This window comes from Rhipicephalus microplus, chromosome X (genome assembly GCF_043290135.1).
Source record: "Rhipicephalus microplus isolate Deutch F79 chromosome X, USDA_Rmic, whole genome shotgun sequence".
NCBI lineage: Eukaryota > Metazoa > Arthropoda > Arachnida > Ixodida > Ixodidae > Rhipicephalus > Rhipicephalus microplus.
In genome coordinates, this window is record NC_134710.1 from 162433676 (window position 1) to 162456721 (window position 23046).

The following is a 23046-nucleotide window of genomic DNA, read 5'->3' on the forward strand; positions in this document are numbered from 1 at the left end:
AAACAGCAACTTCACACACCGCTTGTAGCCTTTATGCAGCGTGCATGGATGCAACATTTGGCTGAGCAGTTCACAGCCGTGTCTGCTTTCCGCAGGATGGTTTGTTTGTTTTTTTTTTTTTCACAAGACCTGAGCAGTGCTTCATGAGTCATGACCCCTTTAATGATTGGAATGGCAGACCCATAGCCAACCTTGACATCTCCTTTTGCATTCTGCCACATCCGAGTTAGTCCACAAGTGAGTACAGAGTTCTTTCTCCCTGTGACAATTGTGCTTCAAATGGGTGCCAGCAATACATGAACATTGCTAGTGGCATATTCTAACACTTTCGTTATATAAATTATGATAAAAAAATGTGCAATAGCATTTTCACTCCACCACAATATGACTGAATACTATGACCAGTAAGAAATCGGGACAACAAAAAATAGCCAGCCCCTTCAACCCTTTGAGGGATTTTGCCGTACATGTACTGCATCATTGCCTGTATGTTTAAAAAGTGCATCTTTTTCAATCATTTCTTCGCATGTGCCACCACACTTCGAGAATATGTGAAATTTTTTTCATGCACCAATGTCTTTCCATTGTATTTTGCTTTTGCTTTCCAAAGCGGTATGCCGGCTATGGCTTATGCAACCAAGCGCGTTCGTGATGTAGCTGGTTTAAAAGGCGCGCCTTATTTGAACATTGCTCTTGCTTGGCATGCGCTACCACCCTTCATGAATCTGTGGAATTTTCTTCACGTGCTACTGTTGCTACATTGTTTTTTTTTTTAGATGCGAAGCATTTTATAAGGCAGCTTGATTTGGTAGTGTCTGTGCTCCACAGCGCATGCACGCCCCCTCCCCCTCTCTCCTATACACACTCCTCCTCTTTCACCTCACAACGCTGACAAGCGAGTTTCTTGATTGAAAATACCAATGCTCGCGCTACACAACCGTTCAATGGCCACCCTGTATATATAGGCATTGGATCTTGACCTCCAAGATTGTGCCGGTGGGAGATTTCTCCTGTGTGTTGTTTAACAATAAAAATTAGCAGCATGCACATTAATTAAAAGTGGACTGTGGGTTTCTGAGTCCAATCGGAGTCTTCTGTCTTTCATTGCCCACTAGCAGCGATTGGCATGTTCAAGTAGAAAACACCGGTCCATCACTGCGTGCTTTGTGCCTCCCCAGGTTTCTCTTCTGAGCAATGTTGCGATGGGCGCCAGCGTGAATGCCGCTGCCAGTGTAAGCATTAAAGCCCGCTGCTTTGCATCCACACATAGTTCCTTTTAGCAGGAGGTGGTGTAACTTTTTTGCTTCACAAAGCAGCGACGGCTATCTCTTGCCTATTGGATCATGCCCGCAGTGCAAATGGTTTAAAGCGTGCACCTTTCTTCGGTCATTTCTCTTGCTTAGCATGTTGCTGCCACGCTTCAAAAAAGGTGGAATTTTATTCGTGCAACGATGTTTCTCCAAGTTGGTTTTTTTTTTTCCCTTTCCTTTTTTTCACAAGCGGTGCAGCGGCTCTCACTTGCGCATCCGAATGCGTGCATGCAGTTTTGTCCTTCGGATGTTTATAGCTTCTCATGCCCAAAGCTAGTGGTTGCTCGGTTTCTAATCTCTCAAAGGCAGACTGTTTGTGACTCTCATTTATTGCTCCCTGGGGCACGATTACATCTGTTTCTGTGTGGCGCTAAATTACACAAACCACGACACCGTGGTTGCACTTCTTGTATGGGGGAAGCTGAATAACTAACTCCGTCTTGGTGGTCATAAGACAAAGCATTGTTATAGCTTTTTCGTTGGTTTTGCTTTCTAGATGGGCATACAACCACAGTTTTCTTCCGTGCACTCACTCATGCAGTTCACTTACACTCTTACATTACAGAAGTGCGCGCTGGTTTCTCTGGTGCAAGGAAGTAGAACGGCCATTCTTCCAATGAACCGTGAACCGTATTAGAATCTGATTCACTGTATGTTTGTCATATGAGGATTTATATACGACTCCAGATTCAGACGATGATTAAGGAGCGACATCTCAAGAGCATGTGCGATAAGACAATTCGAATCAGATCAAAGGTGACTATTCTTCAGTATTCAGTGTTACAGTAAAATCATTTTTTTACTGAAAAAGCACTCTGGTGCACTTATATTTGGATGTATGTGAGCTATGTTCAATATAATGAATAATATTTTTTATAAAAAGTCGCACAAATGCTTGTTTATTTTTTTCTTTAGGATTTTGCTTGATTGTACTATGGCCAGTATTCACAAACTAACTTTGGCCTTACCTCGAGTTTTCCTCAAGTTTCGGCACCCCCTACATGTGTTATAAAGGCACAAAAATGGTAACGAGATAAAATATTACGAGATTGGTTCATGAATACTGGCCTACTTTGTATATCAAGCGCGAAAATGGCTTACAACAGATAAGAAAAACTCGAGGTGAGGCTGAAGATGGTTTGTGAATACGAGCCTATGAATAAACCATGGATATGTCCCAACAAAAATGCTGTTGTTTTTTTTTTTTGTCACTTTCTGGTCACACAAAAAAGTACGACAATTTTTTTCCTAAATAAAATCGTGAGACTATCTTATTTCAGCAATACAAAATATACATTTTTTTTACTGCATTTCGCTGATGATTTCCATATGTGGGGTTTAACATCCCAAAACCGCCATATGATTATGAGACACCCCGTAGTGGAGGGCTCCGGAATTTTCGACCACCTGGGGTTTTTTTAACGTGCACCCAAATCTGAGCACACAGGCCTACAACATTTCCCCCTCCATCGGAAATGCAGCCGCCGCAGCCGGGATTCGATCCCGCGACCTGCGGGTCAGCAGCCGAGCACCATAGCCACTAGACCACCGCAGTGGGGCGACTGCAATTCGCAAAAAAAAAGAAGACTCTCAAAGGGTTAAGGGGGGAAAGCAGTTTTTATACTACATTAAAGTACTTCAGAAGACTTAAAGGGTAAAGAAAAGTTCAGGGGTAATGTATTTCCATGTGCTCACATCTGATATAACCTTAGTTTTTATGCAGACTATGCCATTAATTTTTAAGCTAATTATTATAAAAATCATTTCATAACATATATAATAAACTGGCTGCATAGATCTCGCTGAAATAAATGCATTCTACACATGCCAAAGAATGAAACAAATGTAATTTCATATAGAGCACAGAACTTCGAGACTTTAAGATTATGAGAAATGAAACAGAGAAAATACCAATGAACAAAACACTATCAGTTGCCAATGCAATATAAAAGGCTATTACAGCTGGCAGAATCTGGGGGGGAAGGGAACATGAATTGATGTTTTTTGGGGGGAAGGGGAAATTTCTAGTTCTAAAAACAAGGTCCCCCTTTAACAGAACACACAATTGCTACTGGTACTAACCTCGTCAATAGACAGCCTGAGCTTGTCACCCACTTTCAATGTGCCACTTCCAAGCCTTCCAATGTGAATAACATAGCCACCTTGGACATGAACTTCATTCACAGCAAACTCCACTTCCTAAAAGGACACAGAAAGCATACATTCAAAAACTGGGAAGCTGTAGAAATAGGAATGCGGTTTGGTTGGTCGCTTGCACAGATATAAGAAGTAACACAGCTAAATATCAGATGCACATGCATTTCTCAGAAGGTAGCCATGTACATGTCAAGTACATACCTCATTTTCCTCTGAAGTCATAAATCCAGTGTCACAGGACTGCCCTCCAGATTCAGCATAAAAGTTGGTGCAATCAAGGATGACACCACATTGATAACCTGCCTCTACGGAATCTACAAACTTCTTGTTCAATCGTAGCACAAGAACAGTGCCATAACATGGAGCAAATTCTGCACAGAGAAGCTACAGTTAGACAACATTGCGATCTATGACTGATGGCAAAGCCAAAAAAAGCCTCAGTAAGCAACATACCATATGATGCATTCTTGTCCTCCGACTTGGCTGAATAATCATATTTTGGGAGGTCATCAGTAGATGGCACACCTTTTGCCTGCAACTCAGATATAGCATGTACATCGAGCTTCAGCCCAAGATCTATTTTGTTTTCTCCACCTTGGGATGCCAACTGGAAAGAGCAACGAAAGTAAGCAACTGATATTAAATTTCTTCACATCAAAGCATGAAAAGTAACAAGCTCATCAGCACACATACTTTTTAAGAACAAGCACACATACTTTTTAAGAACATCTTATTCAGTTATATTTTCTGGAACATTAGCATGCTTACAAACTTCGCACAGATGTTCACGTTTACTTCCACCAGGGCTCCTATTACCTTCCCACTCACTGCAGAAAATATTAAGAGCCAGGCTGTCACTAAGCTGCCATTCTACCATTAAAGGCCCCCTAACCAACTCCGATATTTTAGGGGCGAAGCTCCTTATGGCATCACCAGTTTGTCCCGTTATCGTATGTAACCACCAGTGGCACATACCCATATCATCCGCGGAGGCTGGGGAAACCATCGTATAACACCGAATCACAGTGTATTTCATATAATGTAGTTCATAAAAAACAACCTTAAAATTCGTATCATCACAAAATTTGCATCAACTGTAATCGTATCATCGAGATTCTACTGTAGTTGACCGCTGGCAGGAGCGACTGGAACAGACTTGAGGTGCCAGAAGTAAAACACTGGCTCGTACACCGAGAGAAACAACATTTATTTACGCATCCGGCGTGTGGGAAATCACCGGTTACGCAGGGCGCGGGTATTCCCTATCTGAAGACTATGGCTAATAAGAGTCCTATAGTCCCAGGGCCTAGATCTTGAAGACGCTGAGGCTTCGCTGCGACTACGCGGCTACTAGCGGGGGCCATCAGAGATAAAAGCGAAGGTTAAGAATCTCACACAGCAATACAAGTAAGTGCTAGAAAAATTTATCGAATGATGGATTTATGAACTATTGTAGTGGCATGCAAAGTTTTTGACGTTCGAGCGGTTTTTACACGAATAACATTGCTGATAAAGGGCTCTATAGATATACCACACGCCGACTTTTGTTAGTGCCGTGTTTTACGGCAGGCAATTGCCATCTGGGGAATTTCACCTGACCCAAACTCGAACCGATTAGCTTGGGCCTTGTAGCAGCGGCCATTAAGTTGATTGCGATCAAGAAAACTGATCCGAATCCCCATGATCGTGATTAAAAGTGCCCGTGTGACACCTGTATCACTCAAATGCATCATACAAGACATTTTTTTCAGTTCATTTTTGGCGGCCAGCTTTTGACCAAGGTAAACTTCAGGGCAGCTTTTCATGTGCAAATAGTACACCACCTGAAATTAAAATTCATCCAGCCTATAAAGTCTGATCAAAGAGTCAAGCACAACCTGGTGTTTGAATTTAGTGCCCCACCTAGCTGTTTCTCATGAGCTACCGTTGCGTCATTATGATCACAGCTAGATGCTCTACATGCATCACATGTCTAGTGATTATTGCGCTCGACTGCTGATCCACAGATCACGGTATCAAATCCTGGCGGCTGCAGCACCCGCATCTTTGATGAAGGCGAAAATGCTTGAGGCTCATGTACTTAGATTTAGGTAAACGTTACCACAGGTGGTTGAAATTTCAGGAGCCCTCCACTACGACATCTCTCATAATCATGTAAAGGTTTTAGGACGTTAAAACCCTCGCAATAATTATTATTGAATGCATAACATAGCTAATGAATCTCAAAAGTTGGTGAACACCGTTTATAACAAAACAATATATCAAACAAGATAATGAGAATGCATTTTAACCCCTACATCAGCTATTGGCAGAAGAATAGGATAGAAAAGGGGATGGGAAATATTGCCAATGCTATTGCACCTGAGCTGCTTGCTTGGCCTTCTCATAACACTCCATATCAACAGCAAGGCCTTTCTCTTCTACCATCAGCTGAGTCAGATCAATGGGAAATCCATATGTGTCATACAATCTCCAAGCCACATCACCTGTACAAATAACAGACCTGTTAGAAACTTTCTCACCCAAAGCAGCAACAAGCAATGCTATGCTGCAATACAAAGCAAGATCTGTTGCCCCAAAGGTAATTTTGCATGATATACAAAGAAGCATACCATAAAGCTGAAACTTGTTTGCAGGCTGACTTCTGATAAAATTTCATAATACAGCTTACCACTACCAAAAGAAACAGTTAACCAGTAAGCACACTAGTACCTATACAACTCATGGTACCCACAGCAAATAAAACTGGCACAAAGTCATGCAACAAACACTTTCAGGCAAAAGACTAGCTTATGGTACCCAGCTAGAGAAGAGCCTCCATTCAAAACCTTACAATTGAAATAAGTTGAATAAGCATTAGTGCCATGAAAAGCTCCCAAACAATATTTCCTGATATTAGAACTACAACGGACAAATAAACACAACCAATACTGCTATTGACGCTCACAAGAAGAGAAGGATGACTTAGAACGTGCAGCCTCAAAACACAATTAATATCAGAAACAAGATGGCATCCACAATTGCCCGTTCCACTACATTAAAAGCACTGAAAAATCACTCAGACAGCATGCTGGGACTTGAGTTGCAGTAACTACTACAAAATGTATGCACTTTCTACTGAAGTGCCACTGCTAGAAAGCCATCTTGCCAAGATTGCTTCAACAGCACATGTGACTTATTGATAACAAATTTAGCTGACATGAAACTCTGCAGCAATTGGTCTCTAATGTGCTGCTCACAACAAAAATGTGCATGAATATGTTGAAGTTACCACCCTAAAACATCATTTAGCAAGTACATTTTCCTATACACATTTAAACTATGCTGCGAGAAAGAAACTAACTTTTTAGTTTGTCATCAGAAAGCATACATTCAAGGACACAGAAAGCATACATTCAAAAACTAGGAAGCTGAAGAAATAGAAACACGATATTGCCACGTTCCATTTCCCAAGTTTTTGTTATCGTCCCAAAACACCACACGATTCTCAGCGCAAACCGCGCCTGCAGTTTTCGAGAAGGTTCCGGACTGTAGTAGATCATTTCGATAAGATCACACCCACTGTGCGAACGGTACACATTGTTCTGGAACCTACGCCACCGCCAGCGATAACGCTAGAACATTCGACAGCAAGAGTGTAAATGCCGACGCGCTTCGCCGCTTGTGAAAAGTTGATCGAAGGCCGACGCTCCGTTCGTTGCTATCAGTCCGAGACTGCTATCTGTGCAAGACTACCGCTGTAATTGGACTTTCCGTTTACCGGGCACAGGTTCGCCCAAATAAACAGCTAAATCCCAACACGAAGTCTCCTGTCTTCAGCCACGTCACGACCCCGTGGCATCTGGTAGAGGTGCTGCTTCGTTCATGTACCGGACGCCCCCGTCAAGCCGTGAACCCAGCCCACGTCGCGGAGAAGACACCGACGCCGACCAAGAGCAGCGAACAAGCCGCCGACAGCAAGGTCTCCCACCGGAGTACGAGCCTCTACAAGACAAGGCGCGGAAGGCCAAGGCCATGACCTCTACTGCAGCGACAATGACAACCGGAGCGTCCCAGCCCGCGATCGTCATTCATCAACCCAGGGAACCACCAACGTTTCATGAGTCATCGTTTGAAGACCCGGAAACCTGGCTAGAAACATACGACCGTGTGGCCGCCCTCAACCACTGGGACAACGAAGAAAAGCTCCGTCGTGTGTATTTATACCTGGAAGACACCGCAAGAACCTGGCTAGAGAATCGTGAGTCCACACTCCGAACATGGGATGTCTTCTGCGGCGCATTTCTCCAAACGTTCGCGAGCGTCGCTCGCAAAGAGAGGGCCGCTGCTCTACTAAAGACCCGGGTTCAGCTACCAAATGAGAAGGTTGGAATTTTCACAGAGGAGATGACCCGCCTATTTCGTCACGCTGACCCAGACATGCCTGAGGAGAAGAAAGTTCGTTTCCTCATGCGAGGGGTCAAACAGGAGCTCTTCGCGGGACTAATGAGGAATCCACCGAACACCGTCCAAGAATTTGTATCCGAGGCGACCACCATCGAAAAAACCCTTGACATGCGCACCAGACAGTATAATCGTCGCCTGACTCCAGAATGCGCTGCTGCTCAAACCAGTGACTCCGAAAACCTGCGTGAAACGATCCGAGCGATCGTGCGGGAAGAGCTGCGCAAGCTGTTGCCTTCGGCACAGCCTCAAGTGGATTCAATCGCCGACATTGTGCGAGAAGAAGTTCGGCAATCGCTTCAAATTCCCCACGCACCGCTGCCTGAGCCGGAAGCTATGAGCTACGCCGCTGCAGTGCGCCACAACGCTCCTCCCCGTCCACGCCAAAAGGCCGCCCCGTCGCACTTCCGTCGCCAAACACCATTGCCGCCACCACCCCCACCGACGACCTACCGTTCACCAGCGGGCCAGCGCAGTGCGCCGAGGAAAACCGACGTTTGGCGCACCCCTGACCACCGCCCACTGTGCTACCACGGCGGCGAGGCCGGGCACAATTACCGCCATTGCCAGTACCGACAGATGGGACTGCGTGGCTTCGCCGTCGATGCACCACGTCCGCAGCCAGGGGAACGGCCACGTGACATCGCCGACTACCTGACAGGAACTTAATGGACACCCCGAAGTCCTTCCCGTTCGCCGTCGCCCAGCCGCCGCATGTCACCGCACCCCCGGCAGTACTTCGGCCCAATGCGGGGCCGGTCTCCTAGCCCGTATCCGGGAAACTAAGGGCAGCAACCGGTAGAGGTGCGGTTGCTGTGCGACGAACTACCGAAGATCCTCCGACGACGACGACGCGACGGAGCTTTCCGAACACAATGCCAACCAGGCAAAGCCCTGGCGGCGAAAGCTCACTTACCGGAGGTGGCGTGACGACGCAACATGGAAGCAGCGGAACAAGCCGACGCAGCCGTGACCCGACGCCACGCCCTAACTGTAATGCGAGACGGCGAACTAGCGACATCGACGTTCTTATCGACGGCCACAGTGTGACCGCTCTCGTCAATACTGGAGCCGACTATTCTGTCATCAGTGGGTCGTTCGCCGCGAAGTTAAAGAAAGTTAGGACAGCTTGGAAAGGCCCTAAAATCCGCACAGCCGGAGGTCATCTCGTAACGCCTGCAGGAATCTGCACAGCGAGAGTCACCATTAACGGCCGTATTTATCCTACACACTTCGTAGTCCTACAGCGTTGCTCGAGAGATGTCATCCTTGGCATGGACTTCTTATGCCTCCATGGTGCTGTCATTAACCTAAAAACAAAGTCGATAACGTTATCCACAGAAGAAGCACTACCGCCGCGCACGCAGTCAGGACACCATGCCTTGAATGTGCTGGAGGAACAAGTCACCATTCCGCCTCGCTCAAGCGTCATTATTTCAGTCGGCGCTCCTAAATCACCTGACTTGGAAGGCGTCGTTGAAGGCAGTCAGCATCTGTTGGTCAGCCGAAATATTTGCGTCGCAAGAGGAATTGCAGAGCTGCGGGGAGGCAAAGCAACGGTTATGCTCACGAATTTCAGCAATGAGTACAAACATCTGAACAAAGGAACAACGGTCGCATACATCAAAGAAATTGTCGAAGCCACCAGTGCTTTCGCCCTCGCCGATTCTGCGGAACCTGCTCAGAGGAACCAAGCCCCTCCCATAGCTTTCGACGTCAATCCCAGACTTCCAAACGATAAGCAAGAACAGCTCAAGGCCCTGCTCCTGCAATACGAAGATTGCTTTTCCTCGTCATCGAAAATTCGGCAGACCCATATCACGAAACATCGCATCATAACCGAAGAAAATGCCAGACCACTCCGTCAGAGTCAGTACAGGGTTTCGACGCGAGAACATGAGGCCATGAAGAGACAAGTTGATGAAATGCTGCGGGATGACATTATCCAACCGTCCAAGAGTCCATGGGCATCCCCCGTGGTGTTAGTGAAGAAAAAGGATGGGACCCTACGTTTCTGCGTCGATTATCGCCGCCTGAACAAAATCACAAGAAAGGACGTGTATCCTCTCCCACGAATAGACGACGCACTTGATCGGCTCCATAACGCCAAGTACTTTTCGTCAATGGACCTCAAGACTGGCTATTGGCAAATTGAGAAGACGGCGTTTATAACACCGGACGGCCTCTTCGAGTTTAAGGTGATGCCCTTCGGCCTTTGCTCAGCGCCTGCAACTTTTCAACGCGTTATGGATATAGTACGGGCAGGATTGAAGTGGCAGACTTGCCTTGTGTACTGGGACGATGTCGTCGTGTTTTCCTCGAGTTTCGACGAGCATCTTCGGCGCCTTGAAGCTGTACTTCAAGCCATCAAGACGTCCGGACTCGCACTGAAGCCAGAAAAGTGCAGATTTGCGTATGAGGAGCTCTTGTTTCTGGGACACGTTATCAGAAAGTCTGGAGTTCGTCCCAATCTACGGAAAACAGCCGCCATCGCCGACTTCCCGCCGCCCGCTGACAAGAAGGCCGTGCGCCGATTTCTGGGCCTGTGCGCCTATTATAGGGGGTTCGTGAAAAACTTCGCCCGCATCGCCGACCTTCTTACTAACCTTACCAAGGCCGACGTGGAGTTCAAGTGGGAAACGCCACAGGAACACGCTTTCCAGAAGCTTAAACATGCCGCCTGAACCGCCTCCAGACGCCACCGTTACTTGCCCATTTCGACGAATTCGCCGAGACAGAAATACATACTGACACAAGCAGCGTAGGTCTTGGCACCGTTCTTGTGCAGAGGGGCTGACGGACTTGAAAGGGTTATTAGTTACGCCAGCCGATCGCTATCCAAAGCAGAAACAAATTATTCCACAACAGAAAAGGAGTGCCTCGCCATCATCTGGGCTACGTCGAAATATCGCCCCTACCTCTACGGCAGGCCCTTCAAAGTTGTGAGCGACCACCACGCCTTGTGTTGGCTAGCCACCTTGAAGGACCCTTCAGGTCGCCTCGCACGATGTAGCCTGAGACTTCAAGAGTATGACATTACTGTCATTTACAAGTCCGGCAAAAAACACTCCGATGCCGACTGTCTCTCTCGTGCGCCTGTCGACCAACCGCTACCCGACGACCCGGATGACGAGTACTTCTTGGGAACGATAACTACCGACGACTTCGCTGAACGACAGCGGGCCGACCCGGAACTTAAGGCCCTAATAGAATACCTCGAAGGCAGGACCGCCGAAGTCCCGAAGGTATTCAAGCGCGTACTTGCGTCGTTCTTTCTACGAAACTGTCTTCTACAAAAGAAAAACATTTCACCGCTTCGAGCTAAGTACCTCCTTGTAGTGCCTTCAGCTCTGCGACCAGAACTCCTGCAGGCCCTGCACGACGATCCGCCGGCAGGGCACCTCGGTGTTTCTCGCACGCTCGGGAGGATACAAGAAAGGTACTACTGGCCACGTCTTACGACCGACGTCACTCGGTATGTGAGGACATGCCGGGACTGTCAGCGACGCAAAACACCGCCGACAAGGCCAGCGAGACTTCTGCAGCCAATTGATCCACCTTGCCGACCTTTCCAGCAGATTGGTATGGACCTACTGGGGCCGTTCCCGACGTCGGCTTTCGGAAACAAGTGGATCGTGGTAGCTACCGACTACCTAACCCGCTACGCCGAGACAAAAGCCCTGCCAAAAGGCAGTGTATCCGAGGTAGCTAAGTTCTTCCTCGAAAATATCGTCCTACGTCACGGCGCCCCGGAGGTCCTTATCACCGACAGAGGAACGGCATTCACTGCCGACTTAACTCAAGCGATCTTGGCATACAGCCAAACAAACCACCGCCGAACGACAGCGTACCACCCACAGACCAACGGCCTCACCGAACGGCTTAACAAGACGATCGCCGACATGCTGTCAATGTACGTCGATGTCGAACACAAGACGTGGGACGCCATTCTTCCGTATGTGACCTTCGCATACAACACGGCGGTGCAGGAGACGACGCAGATATCTCCATACAAATTGGTTTACGGAAGGAGCCCAGCAACGATGCTCGATGCCATGTTACCCAACGTCACCGACGAAGAAAACCTCGATGTGAGCGAGCACCTTCAACGCGCCGAAGAAGCCCGACAACTTGGGCGTCTCCGTATCAAGAATCAACAAACGACCGACAGCCACCATTACAACCTTCGACGACGCTTCGTGGAATACCAGCCCGGTGAACGTGTTTGGGTGTGGACGCCGATACGCCGACGTGGACTAAGTGAAAAGCTTTTGCGACGGTTCTTCGGACCATACAGGGTGGTTCGACGTCTCGGCCCACTTGATTACGAGGTTGTCCCCGACGGCATTACGAACTCTCAACGACGCCGATCGCGACCTGAAGTCGTACATGTCGCGCGCCTCAAGCCGTTTCATGCACGTTAACAAACTGAAACAGTGTTTTTTTTTTATTATTGTTGTATCGTAATTTATTCATTGTACTTTCTTGCATTATTATTGTACCTTCATCTTTAGTTAAAGCATCGGGACGATGCCTTTTTTTCAGAGGGGGGCAATGCCACGTTCCATCTCCCAAGATTTTGTTATCGTCCCAAAACACCCCACGATTCTCAGCGCAAACCGCGCCTGCAGTTTTCGAGAAGGTTCCGGACTGTAGTAGATCATTTCGATAAGATCACATTCACTGTGCGAACGGTACACATTGTTCTGGAACCTACGCCACCGCCAGCGATAACGCTAGAACATTCGACAGCAAGAGTGTAAATGCCGACGCGCTTCGCCGCTTGTGAAAAGTTGATCGAAGGCCGACGCTCCGTTCGTTGCTATCAGTCCGAGACTGCTATCTGTGCAAGACTACCGCTGTAATTGGACTTTCCGTTTACCGGGCACAGGTTCGCCCAAATAAACAGCTAAATCCCAACACGAAGTCTCCTGTCTTCGGCCACGTCACGACCCCGTGACAATATCATTCCTATTAGTATCACTCCTAAATAGTTTCACTGCATCATTTCTATTTACAGTAGTGACATGATCTATGTACAGTGGCACCCTGATTATACGACTGAGGGGACCAGGCAAAATCGTCGTACAATCCAGGTGTCATATAATCGAGAAACTATAGGTAGTGACGCTCTGCCTTGTCTGGAAAGACAGGTACAAATTCCCCTAATTAGATCGCGACACAGCTCTGCACATCTCCAATAAAGGTAATTATCATTATTTTTCGAAATGACAGCTCAACATCACATTTAAGGAGATGTGAATGAAGCTTAAATCTAAATATTAAACATAATGAAACCAAAGCACACTTTCTTTGAGATAAATCAAGTCCGAAAATTTCCTGCACACAGAAACAAAGCTGCAATCTCGTGATCAGATAAGCGTGTTCGCCAAATGGCGACAGAGCATATTTTGCAGCGAGTTCATGTAAAATGGTTTCATGCGTGGCAGGGACTTGTATGCCTTGTATTTCTTCCTAATGAAGTACAATAGGTGATACACTGTCTTAATACGAAATGCTCTCATGAAGAGAGAGTTTTTTTGCACACTGAAAATAGCAGCATCACGTCTTTTTGTGTGCTCGAGGCCTGTAACCGTAAGCAAAGAGAGATCTTCTGCAGCGTTTTGACCAGGAAAAGTTTTCACAAGCTGACGATGGGAAAATATACGGACATCAAAGACGAGTTTGCCAACCAGCTTATGTGTAAACTGAGCTTGTAAAGTAACGACTGAGAAACATGCACATGATCGAAGTGTATTCAGAATTGATCAGAAAATTAGATCACTGAAGAAAGTTGAAAGTTAACTGCCAGGAGAATAAATTATCCATTCCAACACGGCATATTGTGCCTCCCTCACTCTTCTCCTCCTCCTTTTTTTTTTTTAGTGGTATGTGAATTCTATATAAAACAGCTCACAACATATATTTATTTTAATGTAAATTTAGTGCATGCTACAGTTGAGTTAAAGAAAATATTTTTTTATTGGACAGTGCCACAGTCATACAAGATGCGGGTTCAGTGCAAAACAGCATTGTGTAACCAAGGTTTTTTTAGGCTGTTCTGCCGGGACCTAACCGATCCATAGTGAAATACGGGGTCATCCCACAACTAGGGAAAGTACAATCGAATTTACATTTAACACTGTTTTTTTTTTAGTTCAGGTCATGAACAACACACAAAAGCTATAAGAGACAAGTGAAGTGTAAAGTAACATAATGACAGCTTAATAACCTAGAGGAAAGAAACACACTAATCAATGACACTTGCCTGGCAGAAACTTCTGGTCCCCTAGTTTGCCCACAGTCTTCTCTAAAAGGCTGCGGCCACGAGAAAGTGTCTTAAGAAACTGGCTCTCTTCTTCATTAATTATGTCCATCACCTGCAAAACAAAATAACCTCACTAAAAGCCTTTAACCACAAATCAGTGAATTTCATGTAACGACCAATACAAATCGCTGGAGCTGGTAACAAGAAAAAGGAACTTACACCTTCTGGGTCTTTCTTCAGCTCGGGAAAAGCATCACCCTGCATTCAGAGAAAAACATGTGCTTCAAAAACATTATATATGTATATATATATATATATATAGGCAGTACTGAAACAATATGAGGATGGGTCATAGAATGCTGCTGTAGATTACTGTTGAATCACATAAACAATGTCCTCGCAGAAACCAAGCAAGTCAAAATACTGGTGCGGTGAATGCTCACACTGGCCCTTACCAGCATCGCTGGCATCGAACATCAACAATGCACAAGATGAGATATATAAAAGATAACCTGCTTTTGTAAGCACATAATTAAAGGATTAGAGAAGAGTCTTTGTGATATGAATTCCACGAGGGTGCGAGAATATTCGTATCACCAAAAAACTAGCAAAATTCATTTTTCAGACCGCAATATACGCCCATGACTTGTACGTATTGCCTTCCAAATAACTCGCGTGTCTTTGACACAGCGAATGGACCAATAAGGGACAGCACAGCTGGATACCATGAATGCACACCAGAGCTTCACGTGTGGCCAACTGAAAACTTAATGCCGCAGTCCCCTGCACCATAGTCATAAATGAACAAGAACGCCAAAATGCTTTGTACCTTCTCATGACTTTATTTCCTTCTATGTAATGCCATGTTAGTTGTGTACCTTCGGAGCTGTGCAGCAGCTATCAAAAACTGTGCTTAGAGTGACCGCAATTTCGTGTGCAGTATATGCAGTAAACGGTAATTCCATGTTCAACCTGTGTCCGCTGGCCTCACACATGCCTTCAGAACTACGTCCTTCCTATCTATGATCGTGTCTACGACGATTTTGTCCGCAGTGGCTATGACAGGCAGCATCATTTTGACTTGGTGAGCATTGGACATGTGTCAACATTTGGAGTCTCGCCGTCACCATGCCTGATCCAATCGATACCAACCGTGGCTCCGTCCACAGTGGTTATGACAAGCAATAACCTGAGCTCTGACTGCAAGCGCCAACAGCTAGCGTACCTCCGAAGCTCTCGCAGCGTGCTCCTGTCAGCCATCGCTCGACAGTATTGGTACCCAAGTTTGTATCACCCGTTATGATGCTAAAGAGTGTTCAGATCATTTGAAATTTGGCCGATTACATGCAAAGGAATCTAGCTGGAAAATTTTCTAAATTTGTATCAGACCACAATAACCAAGATTCTATTGCAGATAGATTTAGCTTGAAGTGTCTGTCCTGCTCTGATCATTGTATGCACCACAATGTGGTATGCACACAGCTCCTCAATTGAAGCAGCAATGGGTATGTACATGATGCTCCTGCACGCAGCAGCAGAATTAAGAGCTCCGGAAAGTCTAAATGAGTGAATCGTGATAACATGTTCATTTACACTAAATAAACTGTGTCTATAAAGATGTGCCTAGCTTTTTGATACCAGAATAGCATGATTACAACATTTTCAAGGCAAGATAAATTGCGAGGTTGATTTGTCTGGGCACGTATGCATCATTTACGAAATATCAACGCACAATATAGCCTAAAACATATTTCAAATCAATTTTAAAGTGCGAGACACACCACTGCACATGAAACATGCAATATAAATTACACAATTACAAACAATTACAACATCTCAAAGGGAATTACAGCAGCACCAAGGAAACCTTCATAGAAAAGAGTTGTCCGCAAGGTGCTCACATGCATGCACTTTGGTGTGCTCATGTAGACCACTATGCTTACATAAACCACTCTGGATCCAAACTCACTCTGAGCTATCCGAAACCAAAACTGCATTGAGCACTACACAACCGCCTCCAAATAATGAACTGCAACGTGCTTAAGGAAACCAGCTTTTCAGCCGTGATAAGCGAGTCGTTAGCTACTTAGTGCAACATTAAAATAAGATGCAAAATTATGTGTCAGTGCTTCTTTCATGTAGTATGCATTCAATTTAGATTTACAACCCGCAACAACAATATCAAATGAGAAAGCAAAAAATAAAATCATTTATGTGGGAATTTTTGTTAAATATGAGATAATGCCAACATGAAATGCAACAATATGAAAATTAAATGTGAACACATGTTAGCCAACTTTGCCTTCATGCCACTCAAAACACACTGCCAACAGCACCGTGTGCTGCATATGTGAGCAATGGCAGAGGAATGTCATGTAGTGACAGAAGTCAAGAACGTGTGGCTCTAACAATGGTGAATGGCAATGAGGCTGTGCCATTCAAAATGGGTCATTATTAAATGCAGCTGGAAGTCATGATGTGCTTCAGTACCAGCAATCATTTCTGACAGTTTTTTATTACTGAAAACAAAAATTTCACATACGTTTACAATACTATTTAATGCAAAATATGAGCAGAATGGAGTGATACGATGGACTGAAGCCACTTTAGCACAGCTTCATTGATTGATATGTTGGGTTTAACGTCCCAAAACCACCATATGATTATGAGAGACGCCGTAGTGGAGGGCTCCGGCAATTCCGACCACCTGGGGTTCTTTAACGTGAACCAAATCTGAGCACACAGGCCTACAACATTTCCACCTCCATCGGGAATTCAGCCCCCGCAGCCGGGATTCGATCCCGCGACCTGCAGGTCAGCAGCCTACCTTAGCCACTAGACCACCACGGCGGGGCACTTCAGCGCAGCTTCTTGAGGAGCTAAAATTTTACCTTGCGGCATCATAACAACCTTTTACAGCAGTTACCAAGCAGTAAATTTTCGGTCACGAGTTCACATTACATCAAAGGGATGAGTGACGGTCCCACAAAGGTGTTGGAATAAACAAGCAAGTCGGATTTTTCAATGCTCGAATAAACGGCTGGCTACTGTACTTCAAAATTTGAAATTAGTGCTAATTAGACTAGTGTGAATTTTTGAACTTCTAATACTTTAACAAATATTACAGTATCCGAATTCACTTCGATTCGATTTAAATTATTGTAAATTTCTATGTATTCGAAATGAACAAATAGGTGTATATTAATCTGTATGTAATTGCCAGTAAAGGTAGTTTCACATCACTGAAAAATGCTATACCATGATACACCTATCCAAGAAAAATTTGCACTAACACAAAGCCCCACTTCCAAGGTTAAATGAGCATAATAGCCTCACATCGATTCATAAATTTTTAAGTTTAAAGGCTTGTTTTACCAGCTTACCCTATATGCTCTACATATAGTAAATTTAAAAACATAATGTATTTTACAGATTACTACTTGTATTCTACCAAACGTCAACTTGCTACTGTTCAATGTTGATTTCCTTTGAACCAAAAATAATGGCATTTGCACATGTATTTTTCAATTCCTAAGAAAAATGTTGTGTACATAAGTTGGGTCATGACGAATACGCCAATTTTTCATTATATGTGATATATACTATTCGAAATCAATTCAATATCATTTGACTAAATCCCTACTCTCTTCTAAATCACTGCAAACCTAAAAACCTAAAATTTGCTACTCGCACAAGCCTAGTAAGTAGAGTTTAAAGGCATGTTCAGTCTTCTTTCTCTTTCAAGGACTACAAGAATAGTAACTCGGTGCATGTTGGGTACAAACTATGAGATTTTTTTTTTTGCTAAAACGTAGCAGAATGCTACAGTCTACACCAATGAGTGCAGTTATCACATCGCTGATATTGGCAGATAAAGCAATTCCACCGGTTAAGTCACTCATTATTCAGGAAAAAAAAAACATGAATATAGGAACATGTGAACTTGCATTGAGCCCATTAACGGTGCGTTCAAAGCCCCCACGATATCGCCGCAGAAGCATTCACCTCATACCCGACTAAAAACGCCATCAGCAACGAACCAACATAGCATGCTACTACGTTGCCATCTTGCGGTGGGTTGCCAACATGAAGCAGGTTTCAAGAGACAGTCTGCTTTTCATCACACCCTTCCACCACGCTCTCTGCCTCCGTTTTCCTCTGCGTGCTTTCACTGCACCCTTTTCCTGTTATGCTCCTCGTGCAATATTTCCTACAGCAGTCTTTCATCCTCCACTCACACCCTGTTTCTTCATCATTCATACTGACAGTTCGACCAAAGCTGACACCAATGTTCATCGATTGATTGATTTGTCGGGTTTAACGTCTCAAAACCACCATATGATTATGAGAGACGCCGTAGTGGAGGGCTCCGGAAATTTCGACCACCTGGGGTTCTTTAACGTGCACCCAAATCTAAGTACACGGGCCTACAACATTTCCGCCTCCATCGGAAATGCAGCCGCCACAGCCGGGATTTGATCCCGCGACACCAATCTTCATCAAAAGAAAACAGTCTTCTTAAGCCGCCTTTTATACATGATGTGCTCCAGTGCGGGTACCTCGTGCTGCATGTGCAATATGCATAAGATCATAGTGAAAGGAAGCACAGGTGCCTAAGAGCTGTGCTTGAAAATTGCGACAGCCTCACTAGTGTTCTGTGATGGTTATTTACTGCAATTTACGGGGAAAGATATATGAAACTTGTTCGTAAATAACACTGGGTCTAATGCTCCAGCACAGCAGTCGAGAGAGCTTTTGCTCCCGAGGGTTAAATGCATTGAATCGTATGGGAGGTCATCAAGATACGAACATACTTCAATCAGGGTTCAACTGTACTACCTAACAAAACAAAAGTCACTGGACAAAAGATAAACGCACAAACTTCATTGGCACCAACTGCTATTTAAGAAACAGGATGTTAGACAAAGGATGGTAAATCACTTACTAGAATTTCAACCACCACAGGAACTAGGCTAGCAAATGTTCCAGGAGCAGCATTCATTTTCTCAGTAGCATATCGCACAGCTCGCCTCAAAATTCTCCGAAGAACGTATCTGAAAAGTGTTTGCCACAATAAGAAAAAGTTTCAAAGGTCAGCATACAACATTCTAACAAGCTTAATGCTAAACTACAAATAACAAAGCCTCTCAAGAAATTATTAGGCCAAAATACAGTGAAACCTCGTTAATGTACCTGGCAGAAAAGGTGGCACAACAATGAACTAAACGTACTATACACTAACTACCAGCTAGAAAATTGCATTTCCTGACGTGCGCCATCACCGCCAACAAACGAATAAAGTGCCGCAGCAAATAGTGCCAAAAATGCCTACCACAAAGCCATTTCTTTTTGCCAAAGAGCAGGAAAGTCACTCTCACGCAACCGTCCAATAGCACGCGGTGGCGATGCCAAAGAGCATTTAAAAACTACTGAGGGGTCCAGGATACGCAGCAAGGTATAGCGACAGAATGGATATAATCGACTGCCTGCGATACATATTTTCCGCGGCCTGCTTGTAATTGAAAACTGACACAGTTCTCTATGGGAATGCAGTACGGTCGCAGGGAGCCAAATTGTCTGCTGGCTAGCTACGTACAGGACTTCGCCTACTCTGCGCACACCGTGACTACTGATCCGCTGGCTGTTAAATATGCCACTCTGCTTCAGACCGTGCACAGATGCGGCGGGTAGGCTGTTGGGTTGACAGCTTTCTGCAAGAGATGCACACTCTGCAATCATCGCTCTAGTAGCACTGGCAGGAGATGGGAGCTTGTTTGGGCTTTTGCTTAATAAAAGCTTGCAGTATGGCTACAACAGCACTACACCTGCTTTACCATGCGTGAGTTAGCGTCAATACAGCTAGGTTTCTCGGTGCCCGTGACTGGCAACGCTTAACTCCGAAACAGCGGGCTGCTTGCATTTCTGCAAAGCGGTAGGTACGCACTTGAACATCGTCTTGCACAGTGAGACGGCATCGATCAGCGGCCCAACACGTTCAGCTAGTCACCTATCAAAAGCATGCAGTAGGCTTAGGGTAACCACACCTGCGCTTGAGCTGATAGCTGGGAATGCTTACTGTAATGAAGCTTCTCGTTAGTGAAAAACCATACTGGCACGTTTGCCGGTGGTCAGCACCTTGCCACCATTTTTTCCAGTGACTACTCGCAAAGGTATAGCCACAATCGCACAAAAGTTGGAATAATTGATGAGCCAATCTCCTCGCTTACGAAAATTATGGAAAATCATTTGTGGCACATTGCGGCGTCTGCATGTTCAGCGGCGCAGTAAACTTTCATGGCGCAAAACGTTATTGCAGAACACAGTTGGTACGCACTAGCCAGTAGGCATAAGACGAACAACTACTGCTTAAGCACCCCATGAATGCATTAGTGTCTATGAGACTTTGTCGAGGATTCCTCGTAACTACATATTACCTGTTAGTATGTTCAAAACGGGTACATACTAATGAGCTTTGACTGTAAAGATTGAAAAGATCTATGGGTGTATTAATAGGACTAGTTCTTGAAACTTGACTGAATATTAATCAAATAGTCCCAGATGCAAACTGAATCAACTAGAGAATAATTCTCTGACAGCTTGTGAATACTGTGCAGCTTTCTTACTATTATTATCAAACAGTTTTCACATTGGGGTACTTAAAAGTTATAACATTTTATTTTTTTACACTACATAAAATAGGATTTATTAAAAAACAAACTGAGCACTAGAAACTGACCCTCTGAGGGTCAATTACATAAATACATGATGCCACAAGGAAGTTCCGATTGATCAATGCCATACATTTATAGCGTCGCCAAAATTTTAAAGAAACACTGCAATTTTTCAATTTTTTTTATGTGTGCATAACAATTATGAGTGGCAAAAACTAGACAGTAATCCAGTATGCACATATTTTGAAACTGCTGATACACTATTTTTACAACCCATATACTTCTTTATTTTTATTGTAAGTGTTAACAATTTATTAGCATTATTTGTGAATAAGCAATGCGACTATACCTATAGAAAACAATTTTTCTCACAGTGCGGTTACACTGAAAAAGTTAGGCTCAATTCTTTGCTCAAAATGCCTAACTCAAAGGCCCGTAAACTACCACCGATGTTTTTTCAAGCATTTGAAGTAAGCGTGTGCATCATGTGCAGAGTGCCTTCGCAATCAAAGAATCTACACATGGCAGAGCTACGAGCCGCCAGCGCACCACGAATTCTAAGAAACCATCCCTCCTTCTTTCTAGGCCTTTCAGGCCTCCGCGGGATGCACCGTACCACATCTCTGACACGCCGAGCCAAATGTGCTGAGATTGGTCGAGCAAGAGCCTACGACTTCCGGTCAGTGTGCAACCAGCTGTTCGCGCTGCTTGTTGTTGTTCGTCGTGTTGCCCACGTGCGTGCAACTCGTACAGGGCACGGCGTGTCCCCATACAGGTGCATCGCGTTGGCGATCCCTTGAAGCCGTGCGTGCAACGCAATGTCCATACCGGCACGATTACGACATCCACGGTACCCCAACAAGCACACAGCTACAATGCAACTGACGAGATCGACGACCAGAGTCGGGGCAACTGGAAGTAGACCGCGTTTCAAGCAGCACGCCAGCGATGACATATGCCACGAGAGATCGGGAGGGGCATGAAAGGGGCGCTCGTTGAGACTGGCGAAGCGGCTTGGAGAGGATATTAGCGTAGGGATGCACAGGAGAGAGCAAAAAGAGTGACCATCGCGGTTTCGATGATCAAAGGCATACAACTCCTCTATTACTGCAGAGTTTTAAAAATTTTCACAGCTCAGTGTTCATCGTACATTCGTGCACAATTTCCCCACCACAACCGAATTTTGACCTCTGAGTGGCTTACAGGCCTTTTAAAATTTTAGTCAGCTGTAAAGAAAATCAGCCCAGTGAGATGACATTCACGAAAACCAATGCCAATTCAGGCTCTGAAAAGTGCATAGTCATAGAGTAGCAAATTTGGCCTATTCCAAAAAAAAAAAAAAAAGCTCCGACAGCCAGCACAAATCTAGACAAGAAACAGGCTGAGAATCAGGAACGAGCCCATTGAGAGTCAATGGCTGTGTCATCACTTTTTCTCATCTGGGTTGTTAGCGCTGGCTATCATGAATACATAATCATGTATTATTACAGAAAGTTAAAAATGCCGAATTAGTTAATTGTCACTAGTTTATACCTTTGTGACCAAGTCATAAATACATGATGGCCTCAATACAGTGAAAAAAAACATCAGGCCTGCGCACCATGCACAGCACTATCACAAAGAAAGCTGAAAGAGTGACCTTTCAGAGCCCTGTTATTTAACACTCTTTGGGTAGCTGTTGCAAGCACACTTGCAGGCTACCCACTATGCCATTAATCATTTCGTAGTAGGCAGGCATTCATTACGCCATCCTTTGTCATTCTTCGGAAAAGCGTGGTCCCGCTGCACACTTGCAAGGAACTTTGTGCAATTTTTTCTGCTGTGGCTGACGATAAAATCATGCCAGAAGCTTTTGTAATCCCACCAAATTCTCATCATGGGTGGGTGGGCGTGCGTGAGTGAGTGAGTGAGTATGAACTTTATTGAGGTCCTGAGAAGAAAGAAGGCGGTGCCGAAAGCCTCGCCAATCAATTCGGCAGCTCCACCCAGGTCGGGACCTGCAGACAGAGTCTTTTGACGACGGCCCTGGCCCTCTGGATAGCCTTGAGCTGAGCGATAAGCTCTGTCCTTTAAAGGACGAAGTCCCAAGAGGACAGGTCAGAAAATTCTGTATCCACATTGGCAGGGCACAGCCAAAGCATGTGATCAAAATTGTTATATTCGTTGCTACAGTGTGGACATACAGTAGAGAAGTCAA

General features: G+C 45.0%; 1 protein-coding gene across 1 annotated transcript in view; it reads right to left on the minus strand.

Annotated features, from left to right (window-relative positions):
• The window catches only part of LOC119177103 (alanine--tRNA ligase, cytoplasmic), a 94743-nt gene that overhangs the window by 48084 nt on the left and 23613 nt on the right, over positions 1-23046 (minus strand). The window contains exons 8-14 of the mRNA XM_037428489.2: positions 19124-19232; positions 14398-14436; positions 14179-14290; positions 5829-5953; positions 3921-4074; positions 3669-3838; positions 3393-3509 (exon numbers count right to left, since the gene is read on the minus strand). Coding sequence (XP_037284386.1) covers positions 3393-3509; positions 3669-3838; positions 3921-4074; positions 5829-5953; positions 14179-14290; positions 14398-14436; positions 19124-19232 — 826 coding nt within the window. The remainder of the gene's footprint in view (positions 1-3392; positions 3510-3668; positions 3839-3920; positions 4075-5828; positions 5954-14178; positions 14291-14397; positions 14437-19123; positions 19233-23046) is intronic.